Source organism: Mesocricetus auratus, unplaced genomic scaffold (genome assembly GCF_017639785.1).
Source record: "Mesocricetus auratus isolate SY011 unplaced genomic scaffold, BCM_Maur_2.0 Super-Scaffold_2245, whole genome shotgun sequence".
Lineage (NCBI taxonomy): Eukaryota > Metazoa > Chordata > Mammalia > Rodentia > Cricetidae > Mesocricetus > Mesocricetus auratus.
Window position 1 is genome coordinate 42,852,403 of NW_024429180.1, and position 23,888 is coordinate 42,876,290.

At 40.9% G+C, this 23,888-nt stretch overlaps 1 protein-coding gene across 7 annotated transcripts in view; it reads left to right on the plus strand.

Annotated features, from left to right (window-relative positions):
* Dgkh (diacylglycerol kinase eta) overlaps positions 1–23,888 on the plus strand; it is a 172,780-nt gene that overhangs the window by 118,227 nt on the left and 30,665 nt on the right. For all 7 annotated transcript variants that reach the window (XM_021227669.2, XM_021227666.2, XM_005070936.4 and 4 more), the window contains 11 exons: positions 811–896; positions 2,513–2,612; positions 5,437–5,710; positions 6,679–6,789; positions 11,243–11,374; positions 13,628–13,745; positions 15,172–15,282; positions 15,411–15,507; positions 21,165–21,272; positions 23,404–23,517; positions 23,733–23,867. In XM_021227669.2, coding sequence (XP_021083328.1) covers positions 811–896; positions 2,513–2,612; positions 5,437–5,710; positions 6,679–6,789; positions 11,243–11,374; positions 13,628–13,745; positions 15,172–15,282; positions 15,411–15,507; positions 21,165–21,272; positions 23,404–23,517; positions 23,733–23,867 — 1,386 coding nt within the window. The remainder of the gene's footprint in view (positions 1–810; positions 897–2,512; positions 2,613–5,436; positions 5,711–6,678; positions 6,790–11,242; positions 11,375–13,627; positions 13,746–15,171; positions 15,283–15,410; positions 15,508–21,164; positions 21,273–23,403; positions 23,518–23,732; positions 23,868–23,888) is intronic.

Genomic DNA, 23,888 nt, shown 5'->3' on the forward strand with positions numbered 1-23,888 from the left:
TGGTTCCTTCTACCCAGCCTTAAGCTTGTCAGATTCACCTGTGTGGTGGCATAACTGTGACTCTCTCCTTCCCAGTGTCCATGGAGCAAATACACTCCCTTCAACACCTTGTGAACATCCATCTAGCCCATGTCCTTTGGTGAACACACATCTGTTTCTTTGGGGTGTCTTTGTAGAACTCGAGTTTCTTGGTCCTCTGATGTTAGGTCTGTCTATGTTCAGCTTTAACAGATAGTATCCAGGAGCTCCCTAGGACCTATCATCAGTTTTTATGGAGGAGAGCTTCATATTGCCATCATGCTATGCCGGTTATGAGGTTCCCCCTGGATGCTGTCTGCATTTTAGCCATCCTGTGTTTGGTTTCCGGTTGTATTCTCTAGGTTCATGATGAAACTGAATGTTAACCATGGGGTTATTCTACTTGGATTTCTAGGTTTTCATCCATATTTTGATTGCACTAGTCTGGCTTTTGCTGTATTCATTTTAAATAGTGCTTCATATAGTCATACTATATTTATATGTAATTCATTTTATATTTTTTCAATTTATATTTTTAATATGATTTTCCAAAAATGTAAAGAACTCCAAAACCTGAAAATGGGAGTCAGGGGAAGTTTTCTTTTGCATAATGACCCCCAATATATTTTTTGCATAACGACCCCCCTTTTCATGACATTTCCCCCCACACACACTTCATGACAGTCTCTGCCCTGCCTTGTATGTGTATGAGCAGCACATTTCTGAAGCAGTCATAACTAGGTTGTATAGACATCAACAGTAATTATATAGTGTAAGGGTTTTCTTTTCCAGATGACAATTTATGAAGACTCTGTTGCGAATCACCTTACGAAAATCCTCAATTCCGATGAGCATGCGGTGGTCATATCATCTGCCAAGTGAGTTGTGGGGCTGACGTGAAGGAAGTGCTTACTTATGTGAGAACGTGAAAGGGAAGGGTGTTGTTGGCAGTGACGCCATTTCTGGTGATTTTCCTTAGGAGTATATGTGAAGTAACTTCAAGAATTAAATACAATAATTTGAACTTGATTTTAGTCACATTAGCATCCGCATGGAGTCTCTTCAGGGGCATATAGTTTGCTGCTTATTTTGAATGGTTTTTGTCATATTGTGTAAAAAGTATTTAGAGTTTCAATGTCTATTTGGAAAATATCAATGATTAATTGTAACATGGAAATCCTATATCATCGTAATTTATTATCCCCCCCACATTTCTACTTAGCAACTCTTTACATCTCTAAAAGGAAAATAACAAGATTCTTTAAAATGACATTTCTCAGCATGTTTAAATTACATAATCATATTTTAGTTCAAAGTTATCAGATTTTATCGAAGTTAATCCCATACATGGAGCCAAAGCTTGATAATGTTGTTATTCCGAATGTGGAATTTCTAATTTACTTTCAAGTATCCTGTACTCACATCACGAGGGGGGACAGTTAGGGGAAGGGGGCGGAGCCAGCTGAAATTTTCAACTCATAGGTGATGGAATATACCACTATTATCCAGGAAGCGAAGGAAAAGATAGGACAGAAGATCAGAAGGAGAGCAGAAAACCGAGCAGGAAGATGCAGATTTTGGTGTAGTACATGCTTAGTTTGTAACGAAGGAAAAACACAAAATAAGTCATGAGGAACAAGTTTCCTGATAGCAGAAATGCAGTAACAGCTGCTTTTGAGGATGCATCCATACAGAACAGGAAACGGCACTGAACAGAAAGGGGGAAGTGGCCCCAGGCAGTAGACCGCTGTGGTTGCTACAGAGAGAGATGGGTAGCATGCTGGCTGGTTTGTGTTTGTTTAATGAGTTGTTTTGCTTACAGAATGTATACATTGCAGATTGCTCAGGCCTCACACTCCTAGTGCCTCTCTTGTCCTGGGTTCAACCCACCTACTCTTCCCCTGGCCCCAGTAGGTATCTGACAAACAAGTAAACCATATATTGCTGACACTAATGAGATCTCAATTTGGTTAGGCTTGTGTGTTATTGTATTGGTTATCTTAAGGGGGGAAAATAGATGTGTTTACAGAGAACATAACTCAATTCGAGTGTCTGATGGTTGGTAACAATGCGCATCCTCATTCCTCCTCTTCAGGAGCAGTGTGCTGTCAGGATGTCCGTTTTCTGACTAGTAGACCAGTAGACCCTGTAGATAGCGGAGAACTTGTTCCTGTGTGTTCTATATGAGGAAAACGATCTAAGTCATGGAAGAAACTACATTATTTTTAGGGGATCTGAAAGTATTCTTCGTAAGGCTCATTTAAGCATTCAAGAATGGTTCAGTGCAGTCTTGCGATAAGTGCGGAGAACCAGGCTTACTCGTATATTCTCTTTTCACTTAGCAAGTCCTAAATGTATCCAAGATACATTAACACAGATACAAGTGTGGTCTTGTGTAAAAAAAATTTTGAGTTTGCCTACTTGTAACTTACTTATAAATACGTTTGTGCATGACAGCACACTGACTAAACAGGGCCATTTCTCTTCCTCAAAGGATACTCTGTGAAACAGTGAAGGACTTCGTTGCCAAAGTGGAGAAGGCACAGGACAAAACACTGGAAAATACAGTAGTAGCTGAAGCGGTGGCCAATAAAGTAAGGGGACACACCAAAGCATTGGAGGATGTTTATTGACACAATGAGTTTCGTGCTGTGTTCTTAAAGCTTGCTGCCCTGTGCTCTTGCCAAAATATCTAAAGAGAAAAAATGATCTTTAAATTAGTCATGAGGATTTGCAAAAACACCTTCTAATTTACGGTTATCCTTTAGTATGCACTAAAGCTGCATTGTTGGAGAGTAGTCAGCAAACCAAATTATATGATTCAGATCCCTTTCTCAGTGACTGACATCGTAAAGGGACATGCAGTCAGCCCAACAGAGGATGTCGTGGGACCAGTGGTCCCATTGGGTGAGGCCTGGCTCCCCATGCCAGACAAGGTTTGGTGGCCCAGCTACTTCCCAGCATGAGTCCTCCATTCTCTAGATGCCAGTCCATGTGGCCTTCAAAGTTCTATTTCTTTCGTGACTTTTTTTTTCATGCCTTTACAGATTTTTTCTCCTTTATGAGCTTTCTGGTGCTAAGAATAGCATACTGACTTTACAAGCTAGCGTCTTTATATTTTTAAAGTTCACTAGAGGGCCTTTTTACATAAGGCTTGGATAGTTTTTGGCTTGTGAAGGATTCTTCTCCCTAAAGTTCATGCTGTAGCTAGTGGGTTGAGTGAAAGAAAAAATAATCAAGTGGAAACAAAGTTTCTTCCTTTAAATTTTTGTTTAGTCTTTGAAAATTTTATACCCATACATACTGCCTGTTGATCATGTCCACCCCTAATTCCTCTTGGGATCCCTATCCTCACCACATCTCCTTTCCAATTTCATGTTCTCCTTTCACATTTTTTATAATCACACTGAGTTCAGTTAGTACTGCTCACATGGACATGGGTGTGAGGTCATCCCCTGGGACATGAAATCCATCAATGGCCACAGCCCTAAAGGAAACTGGCTCTCCCTCCCCAAGGAGTCATTAGCTGCCAATAGCTCCTTAGCATAGGGGTGGGACCACCAGAACCCATCCTTGCCTCAGTGCTGGAATATTTAACTGTTGATTTTATGCAGGTCTTGTGTAGATAACCACAGCTGCTGAGTTCATGTGTGTAACAGCTGTGTCATGTCTAGAAGCCACCATTAACCCATCACTCCTCTCCTTCTTCTGCTCCCTTCTGGGGCGCTGTTTCCTGAGCCTTGGGGGTTTGGGTGGGGTTGATGTAAATGTCCCACCCATAGATGGCCATTCACAGTCCCAATTTGCAGATGTTATGATTCTCTTCTTAAATTATTTATTTATATATGTATTTTGTGTATTGCGGGTACTCTGTTTGCATCTATGCCTATATGCCAACAGAGGGCATCAGATCCCATCAGATCCTCGTAGTTGCTGGGAATTGAACTCAGGACCTCTGGAAGAGCAGCCAGTGCTCTTAACCACTGAACCACGTCTCCAGCCCTATGTTATTCTTTACTCGAGACTCTCAGGATGATACCAAAATGCTCTCAGAGCTGATGAATACTTCCAGCAAAGTGACAGGATAAAGATTAACACATAAAACCCTTCTTGTGTACCAATGACAGCAGCATTGAAGTCAACACTGAGGTATTCGGGTCATTTCTTTCCCTATGGAGAGTTTCAGAAGGCAGGGACTTTCTCTTAGCCACATGTTTGCCTCTGAAGCCCTTCTCCTGTGACCCTGTCTTGGCTTTTCACCAAAGACAGAGAAGCAGAGAGGGGATAGGCCAAGAATTCTGTGGAGGTTGGGGGTTTGCGTTAACAGTTGTGATCCCAAATGTTTCTTTACCTGTAGAAAACCAAGACAAGCTGAAGACCTCTGTGCCTGCTTTTCTTCTGAGTCCCCGCCCCCTTCTCTGCCCTCCTTATTCCTGTGCGTTTTCCTTCTTGTTCTTTCTTGGACTCCGCAGTGCTGTGAGCACTGACAGAGCTTCAGCTCAGCCATGCTGGCAAATCATGATATTAAAAAGGGTGCCCCAAGTCAGTGACTTTAAAAGAAAGCCCGGTGTTTTTGGGTACTGTATCTCTTTCAGCTTAGTCCTGGTTGCATTCTAAGGAAGGTTGTACCCGTGGAGGCTGGAGAAATGGCTCAGTGGTTATGAGCACTTGACTACTCTTGCAGAGGACCCAGGTTTGGTTTTAAGCCCCCACATGGTAGCTCACAACCATCCACAACACCTGTTCCAGGGGACCTAAGACCCTCTTCTGGCTTCTGTGGGTACCAGACCCAAACACGGTATGCATACATGTATTCAGACAAAAGTAACATATACATAAGAATTGTTCAAAAAAACTTTAAACCTTGCTGTAGAATTTGAGTGGTCAGGAAGGATGAATCAATAGGTAGATGTCAGAGTTGTGAGCGTTGTTGGACTTTTATACATACGGTAGGTCTTTATCAGTCAGTTAACAGTAAGCATTTCTGTACATTAATAGCCACTTATTTAAAGGCCATTTTCTGTCTTCTCTAAGTTGAAAAATAGATGTATTCTCCACCCAAAACATCTACAGAAGAAAAAAACCATAGCTACTTGAATGGTGATGTTTTCCTCTCCAGTGATTAAGCACATTAAAGATTTGTCTTACATAAAAATACATCTTATATGCCAGGTGTTGGTGGCGCATGCCTTTAATCCCAGCACTCGGGAGGCAGAGGCAGGTGGATCTCTGTGAGTTCGAGGCCACGCTGGACTGACAGCCTCCAAAACAATACAGAGAAACCCTGTCTTGTAAAACCAAAAAAAAAAAAAATATTATGTCTGCCAGTCTAATGTATTTGAATGTCTTCCTCATCACTGTTGTTGCTATTTGTTTATTTTCTGGTCACCGTAGTTGACATTTTGTTGGTTTTCTTAGTGCTCAGTGCTAAATGAGAAGCTCGAACAGCTGCTACAAGCCCTGCACGCAGACGCTCAGGCCAGTCGGGTCCCCCCTGGGGTCGGCCCTGCGATCCCTGAAGAAGATGCTGTAGAGTCCTCCAGTGAAGAGTCCTTGGGTGAAAGCAAGGACCAGCTCGTGAATGACATTGCAAAACCCTCCTCCCAGAAAGCCGTAAAGCCCCGGGAAATAATGCTGCGGGCAAACAGTCTAAAGAAAGCAGTGAGGCAAGTCATTGAAGAAGCTGGAAAAGGTACACACTCACAAAATTAGCTTCAAAGAGGCCGCAACATCCCTGCTGTGCAAGCATGACCAGTGTGCATAATGCTTGGATTCGGTACACATTAAAAAAAAAAAAAGAAATCCCATGACAGAAGACGATAATTTCTCTAGAGGGAAGTTCATGTAGTCCTACCTATTCTTTGAATAGTGAGAGTCACCATAGCAATGACTTATAAAATAAATTTCAGAGGTAAATTAAGTTGCAATATTTTCACCCCAGTTTGAGTAGAAAATAGCTAATAGAACAAGTCTGAAAATTTCAGTCTTTTTACTTTTTGGGGCTTCTCTTTAATTCTTAAAATCAACCCTGTAGCTGCTGATAATAGAGAGAAAATAACTTCACTTTGATTTCTTAACATGGTTAATGTTTGAGTATACACGACTTTATCTGAATTTTAAGCGGTTTACCTTTTATTTTTAATGCTATGTATGCATGTGTGTCTGTGTGTATGGAAGAACAGGTCCTTGGGAGGCATTGGACTCTCTGAGATGGAGCTATAGCAGGCAGTTGTGAACTGCCCAGTGTGGATGCTGAGAACCAAACCCGAATTCTCTGCAAGAGCAATGTGTGCTCTTAGCTACTGACCCATGTGTCCAGCACCTAGATTTGCATTCTTATATGAGTATAATGTATATGCTGCTTAGAATTTTAGTGCTAGATGAAAGTTGACTTCGATACAAATCACGGTGGGAACCACTCCTGGGGTGTGTAACTTTGTAATCGAGCTTTGTATTTTGCTTTAAGTTTGTATGTTATTTTATTCTGGTAAATTTATAATCTTAGCAAATTTATTTGGTTTTTATACTAAACGATGTTTCTTATTGAATGTAGAATTTCTTTTGATTACTGGTTCAGCTTTTCTTTCCTAAGCATATCGCAATATGAACTAGTTTTATTTTCACTTAACGCAAATCTGTTTCCCTTCTTACTACTTAAAGTTATGGATGAGCAGACGGTTCAACCCTGTGAACCAGTTAGTCCGTCATGTGACTATGATAGCCCAGAAGCAGATGACTCTAAAGACAATGATACCAAAGAGTCACCAGCAGGTGAGAAATTGTGATGGTTATCGTTTTGAAATCAGCCACCACTAACTTTGCCTTGAGTTTTCAGTTTGAGATGACCTGATGAATTTTTATTTTTCCAAAGGCTTTTGGAAAGTTTATGTTATTCATGAACACTAAAATAGTAATGGTAGCAGATCAGTTAGATTTGTCAAGCATTCTCATCCCTCATGTGTACTCTAGAGACTAAACAAAGCATTATGGGACTAAATATGATTAAGTATCTTAGAAGAAACACCCGAGTTTCCCGGTTTTATCCTAAAGTAGCTTTCCAATTCCTTGGGAAATTTCCAGAAAGTTGCTGGGGCACATGCTCCAAGTTCGACCTTTGAGGGACTTAATGATTCCGTGTATTTTGCTGATTGGCCAACACTTTTTGTTAAATTAAGCTTTACAAATCACAAGATTTCTAATTATAACCTTTCTTTGCCAAATTATTTTTGCCTAGAAATTACTATATTATCACCTGAAGATCATTAACTGTTTCCCTGCCTTTTGGCTTTCATTAGGAAATGAATTTATCTTTTTAGTATTTCACATAATAAGAGTGAAAAGTTCCTAATTACTGGGGGATAATGCAAGCAGAAGGTATAATGTTAATGATATGAGGTAGTATGAGTGTAATTATAATGTACTCAAGAGAAGTCAGCATAATATATCAGAACTGTTTCTTCTTACAGTTTTTTAAGCTTGTATTCAAACTTGGATTTTTTTCAGCTTTCTGAAGTTTTTCTATCTGTAAAAATGAATGATAATGCCGGGCGTTGGTGGCGCACGCCTTTAATCCCAGCACTTGGGAGGCAGAGGCAGGCGGATCTCTGTGAGTTCGAGGCCAGCCTGGTCTACAGAGCTAGTTCCAGGACAGCCTCCAAAAGCCACAGAGAAACCCTGTCTCGAAAAAAACAAAAAAAAAAAGAATGATAATATACTATTTTAGTTGGACTGTAGTGAAGGCTGACTAATTTACTGTACAAAAGTGTCCAGAATGGTGTCTGGTATGCAGTGTTTTATAAATGTTTGCTGTCATTATTGTTATTATTATTATTTACTGAGGAAAAAATGCTTGTACTTAAAACTCTTTTTTTTTTTGTTTTGTTTTGTTTTGTTTTTCGAGACAGGATTTCTCTGTATTGTTTTGGAGGCTGTCCTAGAACTCACTCTGTAGACCAGGCTGGCCTCGAACTCACAGAGATCCGCCTGCCTCTGCCTCCTGAGTGCTGGGATTAAAGGTGTGCGCCACCAACGCCCAGCAAAACTGTTAAGGAAATCAAAATTAGTTTCTGTGAAGTTCAGATATTCAGCATACATATCTACAGGCAAATTCTGAACTCTTCAAAAATAACCATTGACTCCTCAGGCCACTCAGTTCTAGTACATTTCTCTCTCAAGTTTGACTGTAATTGTTAAAGTAGAATTGTTAAACTATTCTTTATTATGAACTTCATATTCCTGCCTTAAAATTCTACCTCTGATGGAAGATATTAATGGGCTTTATGTATCACTGATGTTGGCAGAATGAACTCCAGCATTTGTATGGGTTTTTGTTTTGTTTTGTTTTTTGTTTTTAATGATTGATCTAATTCCCCACATGGTATTTTACCAGTTCCAAGATGAATCTGTCTCCTGAGGCTGTATCTTCCCCTTCTTCCCTGTGGCAGTCCTTAAATGATGCTGAGTGGCTTTTACAGTGCCGTGTTTCCTTGCTATATCTGATGTCTTCCTTCTTATCTGGTGTCTTGTAGCTTTCTCCACTCATCTATAATTTGGTGATTTCGAGTTGTTTGTTATTCTGGCTGCATTCATTTGGTCAGTGTCTGTCTTTTGAACAAACTCCAAGTGTTGTCTGTAAGGCAGTGACACAGATATTTGTGCTGCTCATTCAGCACATTTTGATGTTGCCCAAACTTCCAAATTTCCTTTCAAATTAAATTGCAATAGCTTTCCCTCATCTGTATGACCTTTCATCTGGTTTTTTTTTTTTTAATTTGGACCTATCATTTCTTCCTGTTAAAAATCTTTTAATTCTTCTGTCACCTCCAATGTACTTTATCTGTGAAACTGGTAATCAGGTCTTTGGTATTTTCACCTGTTAAAATTACTTGGCTACAACAGCAGGGTATCCATACATTTGCTCTCTTCCATATGTGTACAGTCACTGCCTATGACTTCCAACCAGCCATCATTCCACTTTACCATACTCTTATAAACTCACCATCTCCGTTAGTTAGGAAGGAAACTAAAAGATACTACACTGAGAGTGTTCAATAGAGAGGGAAGCATAGATTTAGCAAAGTCTTTAATGTTGCCACATTTGATGCCAATTTTGCCTATAATCCCGCTTACTGAAAATCATTGACAATAGCAGTGTTCCCATGTTCAATGATCAGTACTTTTATTGAATCATCCATATTGTGACATTATTAAATTATGCAATTGATGTCTGAGATGTGAGAAATACAGTGTATTAATGTGTTCAAGGTGATGCTTTATTTAGGAAGAAACATGAAGAACTAATTGAGTTCCCTGCAGCGGAGCATCGATCTTAGTCATTAGTGCACTTTCTGCTTTTTATCAGAGGTAAACATCAAAAGTTGCTCTGCATCAGAGATTAGCCCCAGAAGTCCTGTCTGTCACACACAACAGAGTGGCCTCTGTTAGTTTTGTGCAGCTGGACAGTGTTTGATCAGAGAAAATAGCATGCAAGATTAATGTAGTTACGTTTATAATTAGTCTGAGGGAGAGTGAGGATAATTAAGTTTTGGAGTACTTTTAAATTGAATTTAATGACTACTGGTTTTTTTTAATACCTATTGATGGCCTCTAGATTATATCAAGGTGCTGTTTTTCCATTACTAACTTGCCTTATATTAGATAGAATTAAATCTTTTTTCTTATTTTCTTGAGTATGTTAACTATATTGAGCTTTTACAAGAATATAACAAAACCACTTGGAGCTTATCATCATTTGAATAAATGATGGCAAGTCCTGTACATTGATTTTATTGGAAGATAAGTGATATCTTTCCATTTATTTTCTTTTTTTTTCTTAAAAGTATTTTTGTAGTTGCGTGGTAGTGATGCATACCTTTAATCCTAGCACACAAAAGGCAGAGGCAGGCAGATCTCTGTGAATTTGAGGCCAGCCTGTTCTTGAAAGTGAGTTTCAGGACAACCAAGGCTGTTACACAGAGAAACGCTGTATCAAACAACCAAACAGTATTTTTACAATCGACATATTTTGATCATATTCCTTCCCATAACTCCTCACGGATCCCCCCACCTCCCTACCAACCCAATTTCGTGATCTCTCCCTGTCTTCTCACCCCCAACAAAACATCCTTCCCTCCCTCTTCCCCCAACAAAAACAAAGATCCAAACAAACCAATACAATAAACAAAATACAAAAAGCATGCATGCACACACATGCAGGGAGTTCTGTTTTGTGTTGATCACCTACTCCTGGACCTAGAGCATGCCCTGGAGTGCGGTTGGTTTACCCGGTGACACTCCATTGGAGAAAACTGAGTTTTTTCTCTTCCCCACCAGGTTGCAAATAGCCTCTTGGTTAGAGGTGGGACCCTGTGTCTGCTTCCCCTTCTTCATCGTGGTATTTTGTCTGATTTCACTTCACGCCAGTCTTGTACAAGATGTCTCCTCTCCTTCTCTTTGAGTTCATGTGTGTGTCAGCCTCATGGTGTCTGGAACACGCTTTTCTCTGGAACCATTCACCACCTGTGGCTCTTAGAATCTTTCTGCCTCCTCTTCTGCATGGTTCCCTGAGCCTCCAGAAGAGGAGTTTGGTAAAGGCATCTCATTTAGGACTGAATACCCCAGGGTCTTTGACTCTCCATGCATCGTCTAGTTGTGGGTCTTGGTGTTAATTGCCATCTACTGCAAGAAGAAGCTTTTCTGATGAGGGTTAAGTGATGCACTGATCTGAGTCCCAGCCGAGTGTCTCCATTAAATTGAAGACTGTATTATCTCCTGTTTCACATGCATTCATATATCCCATTGGGAGTCAGATCATTTGATTGTGAACATTTTACCCAATATTCATAATTAATAGGTAATGTTGGTAGTGTCCATCATAATGGTCATCAGGCTTTAAGTCTTCTACTTATCAAGTATGGGTTGATCACATTCAAATTAAGCATATTATTGAATTTTAATGATGGTAGATATCTGTGTTCTGGTAGCATCTACTCAAAACCAGAGATCAATGTATCTCCCTTGGTAGATACTCTCCAAATATCTCAAGAAAATGAAAATAAAATGATAAAATGAAGATAAATATAACTATCATCTTCAGTTCCACTCATTGATTTAAATAGGCATCTGCTTGTTGTTGTGTGTTTTCAGTTATAAAGTTGTTTATAATTTTGTTTAATTTTATACTGGTTTTATTTGCCATTTTTTAATCTGAACTTTTTGTCAACAGCCAAATCCACATCTCAGGCTCCTGAGGCCCAGGCAATTCGTGGCCATTTCCAAACTGATTCTGTCGCTGGTTCAGCTATGGCCACCACCAAAGAAAATCTCCCTGTGCTCAACACCAGAATAATCTGCCCAGGTAGTACAGTTGTGTGACATGGTGTATGTTTCAGTAGATCTCTGAAAATATGTAACTTCTCTTACTCATGAGCTAAAGTGTTCTTAGTGATAAATGTTCCTTTAAGAGACTTCTTGCCCAACTTAGTCGTAGGAAACCAGTTTAGAATATTCCATGTCTAACTGCATAGGACATATTCAAACACATGGGCCCTACCTTGAGAAATGTTAGTCCATTGGTTCTAGGTTGGAGTTCAGTAGTCTGAGCTTACCCCCTGTCCCTGAATCGAGCTTACCTTCCATTCTGTGACCTCCAAGCATGACTATAGCTTTCCTTGTGGTTTTAAGCCTCTACTTTCTCTGCAGAGATTTTTAGCCTAGTATCTGTTCCAGCCTTGATGAAATGAGTTTACCTTGGATTGGGCTAACAGAGACTGTGGTTAAGAGCTGGAGGAAAACAATGCATGTCTCGAGCTCCCTAAGGAACTGGGGAAGTATATGTATCTCAGAAATTTGCAAGTTTATGGTGGTTTTAAAATTCCTTTGATCTTCATTCATAGAATGCTGGAATCTATTTAGACTCTGAAAAGTAGCTTCTCATGGAATTTCTTTTTTAAAATGAGCTCTATAATGCAAATAAGGGCTGGAGACATTTGTTCCTCCCTTTCAATAGTAACAGAATGACTAGACAGATGGTGGACCAAAAGGATGATGGGGGAATAGAGTGCCTGGAGGTCACCTGAAACAATAGGATCCAGTCAACATCCAAGGAACACCCAACCACATTCTTGTCAAGAGTTTGTAGAACATTCTCTACGACAGGCCTTAGCCAGTTAGGTCACAACCGTTCGGTAAAATCAAAAGGATCAAAATCTCACGATTGTGTGCTTACTCTCAGTACAATGGAGTGAAAGCACCAACAAGAGAATGAGATCTGGAAAGATGTGGGGGAAAATAAATTAGAGAAAATAGCAAATAATTAATTAGTAAAGTAGAGAAAATACTTAGATGAGTGAAAACAGAAATCACCAGCCTAGAGCTTCGCTGCTGCAGTTCAAATGTGCATGGCGGGTGGTGCAGCTGTAACTGCCACTCTGAAAATGCGTATCCGCCTCTGGTGGGTCACCTGACACCCACCCTGGTAAAGGGGTGTGGGAGCAAACTGATGACAGCTGACAGGGGAAGCAGGTAACAAACATGACAGTGAAAATCAGAGAATTAAAAAGTAACAGAAAATGAAAAGAGTTAGAGTGAACAGTCAGATCACTAAAATCAGGAATGAGAGAAGTCTTGAGACGTCATTCTGGAGCTAAGAGAAATAGATAAGATTATGATGGAAGTATGAACCCAGAGGAAATGGGCCTAAAACACATGAACTAAAAACTCCCTTCAAGAAGAAATAGAAATAAAATAAAATACTAGAAAGAAAAGCTGGGCATGGCAGCGCACACCTTGGGAGACAGAGGCAGGCAGATCTATGTAAGTTCCAGGGTAGCCCCAGGATGTCCAGGACTACATAGAGAAAAGCCAGAAAGGAAAAGAGCAACTGTGTATCTTCCCAGATTTATCTTGCATGTAGAAAACCCCAAGGGATACATACATGTGTACATGTACATCCATGCACATGCTCGAGCAAGCTAAACCACTATGTAATAAGTGAGTATACTAAGATTGCAGATCTAAACCACTATCTAATGAGTATACTAAGATTGCAGATCCAAACCACTATCTAATAAGTGAGTATACTAAGATACAGGTAAATGATCAGTATGCAAAGATCACATTTTTATCATGTTTCTATATGCTGCAACTGAGCAATCTGACCGTGAAATTAAGAATAAAGTTCTACTTGAAATTACATCAAAAATGACAAAACACTTAGGAATATTTAACCCAGGAAGTGAAATACTGAAAACTTAAAAATTGTAGAATTGCTGAATGTTAAGTGAGAAAATATCACAGATACTCCTTTTCATGTTTTTCTTTCAATAATTCTCTATTACAACATATAGACGTTTGGAAATATTGAAATGCTTCATGTTTCTAAGTGTCACCCTTTGTGCTTTGACTGAGTGGTCACTGAGGAGTGGTCTCTGAGTGAATGGTCACTGAGTAGTCTCTGAGGAGTGGTCACTGAGGAGTGATCATTGAGTGTTCATTGGCTGGCTACTGAGTCGTCACTAGCTTTGGTAGCAAGATGCTGGGGACAAGGCCAGGCTCTGAGTGGACCGGATTTGTCTCTCCTTTCTCTGATCATGTGATGTATTTCTGTCAGGTTTAAGAGCAGGACTTGCCGCCTCGATTGCTGGGAGTTCTATCATCAACAAAATGTTGCTGGCAAACATCGACCCTTTTGGTGCAACACCGTTTATCGACCCAGATCTTGATTCACTGTAAGAAACACTTTGTAGTTATTCGACTTCACCCTTTTTTGGGGGGGGGGGTCTGTTTTGTTCAAATCCTGACATTTTGCATGTGCCCCAAGTGTATGTTTCCATCTGCAGAAAGCGTGGCGAGCATGCTCAGAAGTTGATAGTGACCAGCTCTGCGATTTGTCCCTGAGGCAGGTCCCTTTCTCACCCGCTGTTGAGCAGCCGCTCTCTGGTGCAGCACTGTGTGCCTCCCCCTGAAGGGTCCCTTGGTCCCAGTTTGCACCTGTGTCTACGTCATCCCCTGCCCTTCTGCTAACCCTGCCATCTTCCCACATCCCCCTGCGCCTTTCCTTGTGTCAAGGTCTAACCCACATCCGTCCCGTCTCTTTAGACTCCCATGATGTGAGATACACTTTTTTCGTTTCAAAATTGTGTGTATGTCCGTCACACGTGTGTATGGGTGCACATGCATGAGTGTGGGTGTGCATGTAGCTGTGTGGTGGCCAGAATCTGAAGCTGAGAGTTTTCCACCGCTTTCCGTCCCGTATATTGGGGCAGGGTGTCTTGTGTGCACCCTTATTATGTGTTATTTTATTTTTTGAAGTACTTTTTCCTTTTCTTTTGTATGTTTTTGTTTTGTTTTGCTTTGCTTTGTTTTCTGAGGCAGGGTTTCTCTGTGTAGCCCTGGCTGTCCTGAAGCTCACTCTGTAAACCAGGATGGTCTGGAATTCAGAGATCTGCCTCCTCTGCCCCGAGTGCTGGGATTAAAGGTGTGCACCACCACCAGGCCTTTTTTTTTTAATGTAGGAGTGTGTGTGCACGTGTGTGCATGTGCGTGTGTGTATGTCATGGCATGTTTCTGGAGGTCGGAGGACAGCTTGCAGGCATCACTTCTTTCCTTCTACCGTATGGGTCATGGGGAATGAACTCAGGTCATCAAGTTGGGTGACAAACATCTTTATCAGTTGTGGAAGGAGAGAACTGACTCATGCGGACTGTCTTCTGATCTCCACACATGCACCATGGCGTGTGTGAAACACCCACCCACCCCATAAAAAAGTAATTATAAAAATAAAAAACAATTGTTGGCAGTACTTAACAATAATGTATTGAATTCAGAAGTTTTGCCTTCCTGTCTGTCCACTTTTAAGGGTTGAGCGGGAGAGACTTGCTCATGATTAAGAAAGAGGACTATTGGCATTGGACTTCAGATTCCTCCCGTAGATCCCTTCATTGGTCTGTGTAGTCAGCACTGTCTGTGGCTGTCAGATTAAATAGAAAACAAAGCCATGACTGTCTCTGCTTTGCATTCACGCATAGAATGACTTGTGCTTTCCAACCCTCTAGGAAGAATGGACACTTAAGTGGTGTTAAGTCCAACTGTGTAAATAAACTGTGTTGTTATGAATCTGAAATTGACTCTGTGTACTTTCCCTTATTATCATAGAGATGGATACTCAGAAAAATGTGTCATGAACAATTACTTTGGGATTGGATTAGATGCAAAAATTTCATTAGAATTTAATAATAAGAGAGAAGAACACCCTGAAAAATGCAGGTAATTTCAGTAATGGCAATAATGTTGTTACGTGGAGGCAATCTTACTTTAATTTCATTTATTATATCTTTTGCTTTAAGGAGTAAATAAATAACATTTTCTGAGATTGCATAATATTTATTTTTTAGAAGCCGAACTAAAAACTTGATGTGGTATGGGGTCCTTGGGACTCGGGAGTTGTTACAGAGATCATACAAAAATCTGGAACAAAGAGTTCAACTTGAGGTGAGTGCATCTTGAAGCAAAGACATTTCAGTTTATCCTACACAGCTAATTTTTAGAGTTAAGTTGACCTAATTTCCTCTTGGTTAGTGATTAAATGCATTCTGAAGGTAGTGTCAACCCAGTGTAGAAACAAAGGCTCAACCTTCAACAACCTCATTCATTCTTTAAGCTGGGGCTACCAACATGGAGCCTTTCGAGTACTTAAGTGGGACGGTGTCTTTAATAATGAACTTCTTCACTCTCTTGTTCCAATTCTACAATGCCCAATGTTTTTTTTGTTTGTTTGTTTGTTTGCTTGTTTGCTTGTTTGTTTTACGAGACAGGGTTTCTCTGTATTGTTTTGGAGGCTGTCGGTCCAGCCTGGCCTTGAACTCACAGAGATCCACCTGCGTCTGCCTCCCGAGTGCTGGGATTAAAGGTGTGTGCCACCACTGCCCCGGCCTTGCCCAATGTTTTATAAAGTCCTTGAAAATGGTACTTGCAGTGCACACATTTTAATTTAAATATACATTTATTTTGATCCAATTTTTTCTGTTAAAAATGGAATTTTGACAATCTTTTCTAATTTAAGTAGAAACTTACAGACAATAAAAGTTATTTAATTTCTTGCAGTAGCATGAAAATGATGGTTGGGAATCCTTGGAGTCTATCAATTACTATAAACTTAATTTCCTTTATCCTTCGTCCAGGGCATGTATTTTATATCTCATTTCCTTTTATGATGAGAACTTTTTTTATTTAAAGCATACCACTAATACAGAGAAAATTATAACAGGTTTAAATGCTCTGGTAAATAAACTAAACTGGGTATTGTTGTCTTAGCCTTAACACTGGGGTGTAAGCTGAACAAGTGATTCAGTCACTACCCACTAGTTGTCATAAAGAAAAGCCCATTGGTCCTTTCCACTCTAAAAGTATCACTAGGCAATCAGCTGCTTTGATTCATGGTTGCTTGTAAAGTTAAAATAGAGACTACTAGGTAAGTGACTGCAAAATCAGGGAGGTTTACCTTTTGCAAAGGTTCTCTTTCTCTCTTCCACAGTCCCATCCCAAGTCAATTTAAGAGTCCTCATTGTATTGTATTGTATTGTATTGTATTGTATTGTGTTGTATTGTATCATGTTCCTTCATTTTTGATCCATGTCCCTAGTTGATCACAATCCTTAAGAACAGGTAGAGTGCTATCATCATTGTTGTTTACCTTATTGTGTAAAACCATAGCTGACACTGCCTTGAGGCAGAAGTGGCTAGTGGATTGATAATCTGGCAAGGAAATGTGCTCCTCAATTTATGATGAGTGACATTCGCAGCATGGCTCCAGGGACAGACCTGATTGGGGCACAAGGGAATGAAGAAATACAGACTGACAGACAGACAGACAGACAGGCAGGCAGACAGACAGACAGACAGGCAGACACATGGACAGAAAGCTGGGGTCTGGTGGTCCAGGCTCTCAGCAGGAGAAATTCAGCACCGCAGGAGCTTAGCAGCATACAGAGTTGAACAGGGAGGCAGGGTTATTACATGATGATAAACAAGGAGGCAGGACTTACGGTAAACAGCTGGATCCAGAAGACAGGATCAGCTAACCTTGGTACGAGCATGCTGTCAGTGTGCCTTCTTCGTGCCATAAATATCCAGCAGGCAGAAAGTCATGTGGACATTTTGTGCACGTACAGGCTACACGAACACTTAGTCCCCTGAGGAAGGCCATTCCTTCTGAGCCTTTACCTCAGTCTTAGGTTAACGGAGTCCTTGACATGGCTGTGCCTATGTCAGCAGCACACATTCACTTAGGACTTCACTCACCCAGGGCTTCCTCTGCTCCCTACAGATGAGTCTGATCATAATTAGTTGGGAGAGGGAAGGCTCAAAAATAATACATTCAGAGCCTGGTCTGGTGTCACATGGCTGTAACTCCAGCTGTTCTGGGATGGAAGCAGGGCAGTTGCCCACATTCAGGTCTGGAGTTTCAAGCCAGCCTTGGCTACATAGAATGACCCTCTCTTTAAAAAAAAGAGAGCAACTACAAAGCCACGTAATACACCCACCCATCTAAACAAGTTATCAACTACAAAGCCACGTAATACACCCACCCATCTAAACAAGTTATCAACTACAAAGCCACGTAATACACCCACCCATCTAAACAAGTTATCAAGGGCTTGCCAACCTCACACATACTCCAGATGCTTACTTGGCCCCTGGTTGATGTCCTGATCCTAAGGCTGCTGTGTAATGGTGTTGACTATTTCATGGACATTTACGGAGTGAAAAATGAAAAACAGAATGCACTTGTCAGCCCCTGAGGCTGAATGGTCTTTGTTTCTGGAAGTGGTCTTTGTTGCTGGTCCAAAAAAGACATCTTACCTAGAGCTTTTTCCTTTCCAGTTTAAAAGGCAATGGAAACCAAGTATTCATGCCTGCTAACTTGTCTGAGCTTTGACTCCAAACTGTAACTTCCCTTTACCCCACATCTGAACACATAAAGCCCTAAGCATGCTAACCCTGTCATGGGCCTTCCCTCTCCTTAAGAAGACTCTCCCACCTTCCTGTTTTCACACATTTCCTGAAGTTTTTCCAGAATATGAGACATTTTCAGACATGTAGCCTTAATTTATCAAATCCATTCTGCCAATGTGTCCTCATGAACTCTGTGGAAAGAGATTGTGCGCATAACACTGGGGGTTGTGTTCAGTGCACATACATTAAATTCAGCAGTGCGTGGGGGAATGTTCATCCTTAGTGGATGCAAATAAACTACAATCATTTGTAAAACCTCTACAAGCCTCTCTAGATTCTTAAAATACTTTATGTGTCTGTGCCTGTGTGCATGTGCACTGCGTACATGCAGGGTCTGTGGAGACCAGAAGAGGACGCTGGATTCCCTGGAACTGAAGTTACAGACGGTTGTTAGCCCCATGTGGGTGCTGGGAGTTGAATTCCCTGGAAGCAGCCAGTGCTCTTAAAAGGCTGAACTCCCTCTTCAGCCCTAACCCTCTCCTGATTGAAAAAAAAAATTGCACTCCTGTAACCCTGAAAAAAAAAATTGCACCCCTGTAACCCTGTACTTGAGGACTGGCTGAGGCAGGAGGATTGCTGCAAATTCCAGGCTAGTTTGGGATACAGAGTGAGACCCTCTTTTAAAAATACAAAACAAGACGAAACGGCTTCCATTACATTTACAAAGCTAGCATTTTAAAATAGCTTCTGAAGGTAGTTGTGTGACTGTAAGTAGCACTTTCTCAAGGAAAGATAGCTGTTTTTGCTAACACATTCTTTGCTCTACTAAATGATTCATACTAATTTCCTTTCCAGCTGTACATTGAGTGCTAGCTAAGTGCCAGGTGTGTTCCTGAGTACTAGGAAGCGGTATAGGTCTTTGAATGAGAAATAAGCTCCCAGTTTAATGGTTAGCCCTGTGGCCTCATGGTAAGAAATGATGGTAAGAAATCCATGTAGCAGTGAATAGGCACGTGGGTAAAGAGGAAATTCGGTTGCTTACTTTGTAAAAGCTGGTTCATACTGGATTTTCATTTGTTTTAAAGATTAGCAATCCTTTTAATTGGACATTAAAATGTAGTTTTTAATGAGTGTCTTAATGTAAGAATTACTAAATTGGAAACACAGCATCTAGTTTACACGTGGTATCTACAGATATGTTTCTTTTAAAATGAAGGCTTAACCTCATCAAATGTTCACAAAAAAACCTTATATTGCTGGGTGGTGGTGGTGCATGCCTTTAATCCCAGCACTTGGGAGGCAGGGACAGGCAGGATCTATTTAAGTTCAAGGCCAGCCTGGTTTACAGAGTGAGTGCCAGGACAGGCTCTAAAGCTACAGAGAAACCCTGTCTTGAAAAACCAAAGGGGGCAAAAAGAATAAACAAAATAAAAATAAACCTTATATGACTCTGTTTAAATATTTAAAATGATCATAAGGGATGTTTCAAAGTAATTTGAAGTATCTTGACACATAAAACATTGTTTTGGTACATTATATATAGTGTAATGCTCAAACATAATTGTCTCCTCAGACATTCCATTCCTTAACTGCTTATGTCCATCTCAGTATCTAAGTTTTACTTAAGAATGAATAAATAGAATAAAACAAAACAAAAACATTACATTAAAATGCATTTGAGAAACAACATTATGAAAATGTCAGTTTTGAATCTACTCAGTAATCACTATGTATAATTACTGTAGCAGTCATAACTCCCATTTCCCATCTAAGTGGCAATTTAATTTTCATTTAGTTGAATTAGAAGGTGGGAGTGTACAGTGCTATTCAATATACATAGGTTTTCCTTGCCTTTGCATCTAGCTACATAAACAACACAGCTTTGATTAAAAAATTTTTATTGAGTGTGTGTGTGTGTGTGTGCGTGCGTGTGTGCTCACATGTGTGTACATGTGCATCTGTGCAAGTGCACCAAGTGTGCATGGGGAGGTCAGAGGACAGCTTGAGGGGTATCTTCTTTTCATACACATGTGAGTTCCAGGTATTGAACCCAGGTTGTCAGGGTTGGTGGCAAATGCCTCTACCCACCTAACCATCTCATTAGCCCCCCCTCAGCTTTCAGTTTAAATCTTGCTGGTTAGTTACAAAACCCAGGGAAGTACCCAGTTGTGAGAGGTTCTGAGAGAGATGGGGGAAAGGGAGTCATAGCTTGCTCATACAGGGCCTGCATTCAGCAGAGTACCTAAAACACGCACAGAGATATCTCAGCAATACAGGCTAGAACAGCAGTTCTCAGCCTGTGGGTTGTGATTCTTTGGGGGTTGAACAACCCTTCCACAAGGGTCACCAAAGCCGTTGTAAAACACAGATATTTACATTACAATCATAACAGTAGCAAAATTATAGTTATGAAGTATTTATGCTTGGGGTACCACAACATGAGGAGCTGTGTAAAAGGGTTGCAGCATTAGGAAGGTTGAGGACCACTATGCTAGAATTATATAACTGATCTGAAGGAGATTCAAGAAAAGTGCTGCCTGATCTGGGAAGAATGATGAAGGAAAACATATTTTTAATTCAATTTTTGTAAAAATTTCTTCTTTGTTTATACTTTTTTCCCCTTGGTTTTTTTTTTTTTTGAGACAGGATTTCTCTGTGTAATCACAGTGTCTGTTGTGGAACTCTCTTCGTACACGGTTAGGCTGGCCTCCAACTCATAGAGACCTGCCTGCCTCTGACTCCCTAGTGTTGGGAGTTAAAAATGTGCCACGACTCACCACTGTCCAGCTTTTTTTAAAGGGTTATTTATATTTAAAAATGTTTTAATTAAGAAAAAAGTGATATGATGGCCTTTGTAATATTTAAGACTTTATCTACAAGAAAGCTGGCGCTGTGGACACATTACACTGTTTCAAACTCTTTGTAACGTGGGAGAATGTAAAATGTGGAAGTGTGTTTACAAGAAGGCAAGCACTGTGAGCACATTCCTGTCCCAGTGACTCTGGAGTAACAGTCTTGCTCTTTTTGTCTGACCTATGAGCTTTTTATTTTTGAGATAGGGCCTCAGGTAGCCCAGGTTACCCTCGAACTTGCTGTGTAGATGAGGAAGTCCATGAGCCCCTCTGCTCTTCCTATGTCCACTCCAAAGTGCTGAGTTTATAGGCATTCTAATCTCCAGGCTTTTTACCTTGCAGTGTGATGGGCAGTATATTCCTCTACCCAGTTTACAAGGCATAGCAGTGTTGAACATCCCTAGCTACGCAGGAGGCACCAACTTCTGGGGCGGAACCAAAGAGGATGATGTAAGTAGTTAGTGTTTATTTACTCAGCGGGAATAAAATTACCAGTATGTCTAACTTTTAAAAATGTGCTTTGTGATACTAATGTCATGTCAATATTTACCTGACAAATGTTTGACAATATTTGCAAGGTGAGATGGAATTCATAGCATCTTAAGTCAACATTCTTGCTCATGAATACACTCTGAAGTTTCTCCAGGGTTCTGGCATTAAAAGTGTACACCACCACACCTTGGAAGGTGTGGGACTATTTCTGTTTCCTTTGTGTTATGAAAGAAAGAAACAGTCATGTTTGTGTGGAACAAATACAGTTGCTCTGAAAAGAATGAAAAAAAGCACAATTATTGAAGTGGGCATACCACAGAAAGATGATGAAAATCTTATGCCGATTTCACTTTGAGGCTTAAATGAACATACAAGGTATAATGCTCATGGCGTGGATCGATTCTGGTTCTATTGAAGAATAACAATAGACTCACTCATTCTTCTTGTCAGCGTGTCAGTCATCACTCAGATATTCTGAAGGTGTGACACTCCTGAATACCCACAGGCACTCAGAAGAGCCCCATGGTCATTATTAATAATTCTACTCTCCTCCCCTTTCTCTCTCTTTCCTTTATTCCTCTCCTGTGGGCCTGTGTGTGCGCACGCGCACATGCCTGTACCAGGAATCAGTACTGAGGTCCCTGCACATACGAGTTGACCCCGTAACACTGAGCTACATTCTCAAACCATAAGTTCTTAAGTTAGCCTGAAAAATTGGCGACAAAGTTCCACAGTTGCTAACAGAGGAGCGACTTGAGTCCAGGTGGTCTGACAACAGAAAGCAGAAGAAATTATCAGTGTCAGCACGTTTGTGGGCTCATATTTCCAATACACTTTTAGAGTGAGTGTTTTTCAGTCATAATTGCCTATAATAGAGCAAGTGGGAAAGTAACCAGAACAGTGACTGTGGATAAACTTCAATTTCTGGAATCGGTGTTGTGAGCATGCACTTAACATAAAAGCAGAGGACTCCCGGGGAATTTTTGCCCTCTGGGTGTTTGTTTCCATGTTCACAAAAGCCCTAAGATGATGTCATATGATGACATAAGGCACAGGGCTGGAGAGGTGGCTCAGCAGTGAAGAACATTCATGCTCCTGCAGAGGACCCTGGCTCAGTTGCCAGCACCCGGCACGGGCTCGCAAGCACTGTAACTGCAGCTTCTGGGCACAAGTCCTAGTTTGTTCTATTGCTTTGGTAAACTGCATGACCAGTAGCAACTTAGAGGAGGGGAGACCGTTTCTTTGGCCTAATCACAGTCGACCATGGCGGGAAGTAAGCAGGAAGTCAATGGAGGAACTGAAGCAGAGACTCATGGAACACGCTGCTTACTGACTCGTCTCCCCGTGGCTTGCTCAGCCTGCTGTCTTATACAACCCAGGGCTGGTGCTGCCCACAGAGGACCATGTCCTCCCACATCCACCAGTAATCAAGAAAACGCCTGATGGGCATGCCTACATGCCGGTCTGATTGATGGAGGAGATTCTTCCATTGAGCATCTCTCTTTCCGGGGAGGGGGGGAGGCTTTGTCAAGTTGATAAAAAGTAACACACTTTTTTCATGCACCTGCATTCACGTGCAGATATTGACATGCAGACACACCCACATGCCTATAACTAGAAAAATGAAAATAAACCTTTAAAAAAGGTAATACCACAGATGTGTGTAGCTCAGGACACCTAGACAGAATGTCTTCAAAACATGTCAGGTGCACAGGATCACGGTTTCCATGTTCATCAGCGTCAACTTTTGGGCCCTTGTAGATTTCCAAAAATTATTTGTCATCTTATCAACATGTCTACCAATTATAAGTGAAGTATTGCCACATTCATATCAAGATGAAGTGTTTAGAAATGTGTTGGTCCCAAGAGTGCTGGATGAGACGATTAGATACTGTGTGTGGGTGTTGAAACCCTTTTTGGAAGTATGCTTATTTTAAACTGTCTTTGGTGATTACTTCCTTGGGCTGTATTTGCCTCTTCACTATCTGTTTTTAGGCTTTTGGTGTCTGTATGGCAGGGTTTGGGGGCTTGGTATTCTGTTCTACTTAAACCGTAGATGGAAATGAGCACAGTCAATGTTCCCTTTTAGATATTTGCTGCACCCTCATTTGATGACAAGATCCTGGAAGTTGTCGCCGTCTTTGACAGTGTGCAGATGGCAGTATCAAGGGTCATTAAGCTGCAGCATCACCGGATAGCACAGGTTGGTTTCCCAGAGCACAGCTCACTATATTTCTTGGGTCATAGAGCATAGAAGGAAGCTGTCTCAGATGACTGCTGCCCTGATAGGCTTCCGTAAAATGCTGGCTTTTGTCATGTCACTGTCACCGCGTTGTCACAATGGTAAAGCTTAATGTTCTGTTCCACAGAGACTCGGGCTGATCTGTGTTCTCAAATAACATATTGGCTTTATTTCAGTGCCGCACGGTAAAGATCACTATATTTGGTGATGAGGGAGTCCCCGTGCAGGTGGATGGTGAAGCCTGGGTTCAGCCTCCAGGGATCATCAAAATTGTGCACAAAAACAGAGCTCAGATGCTAACAAGAGACAGAGTACGTAACAGTCTTGTACTT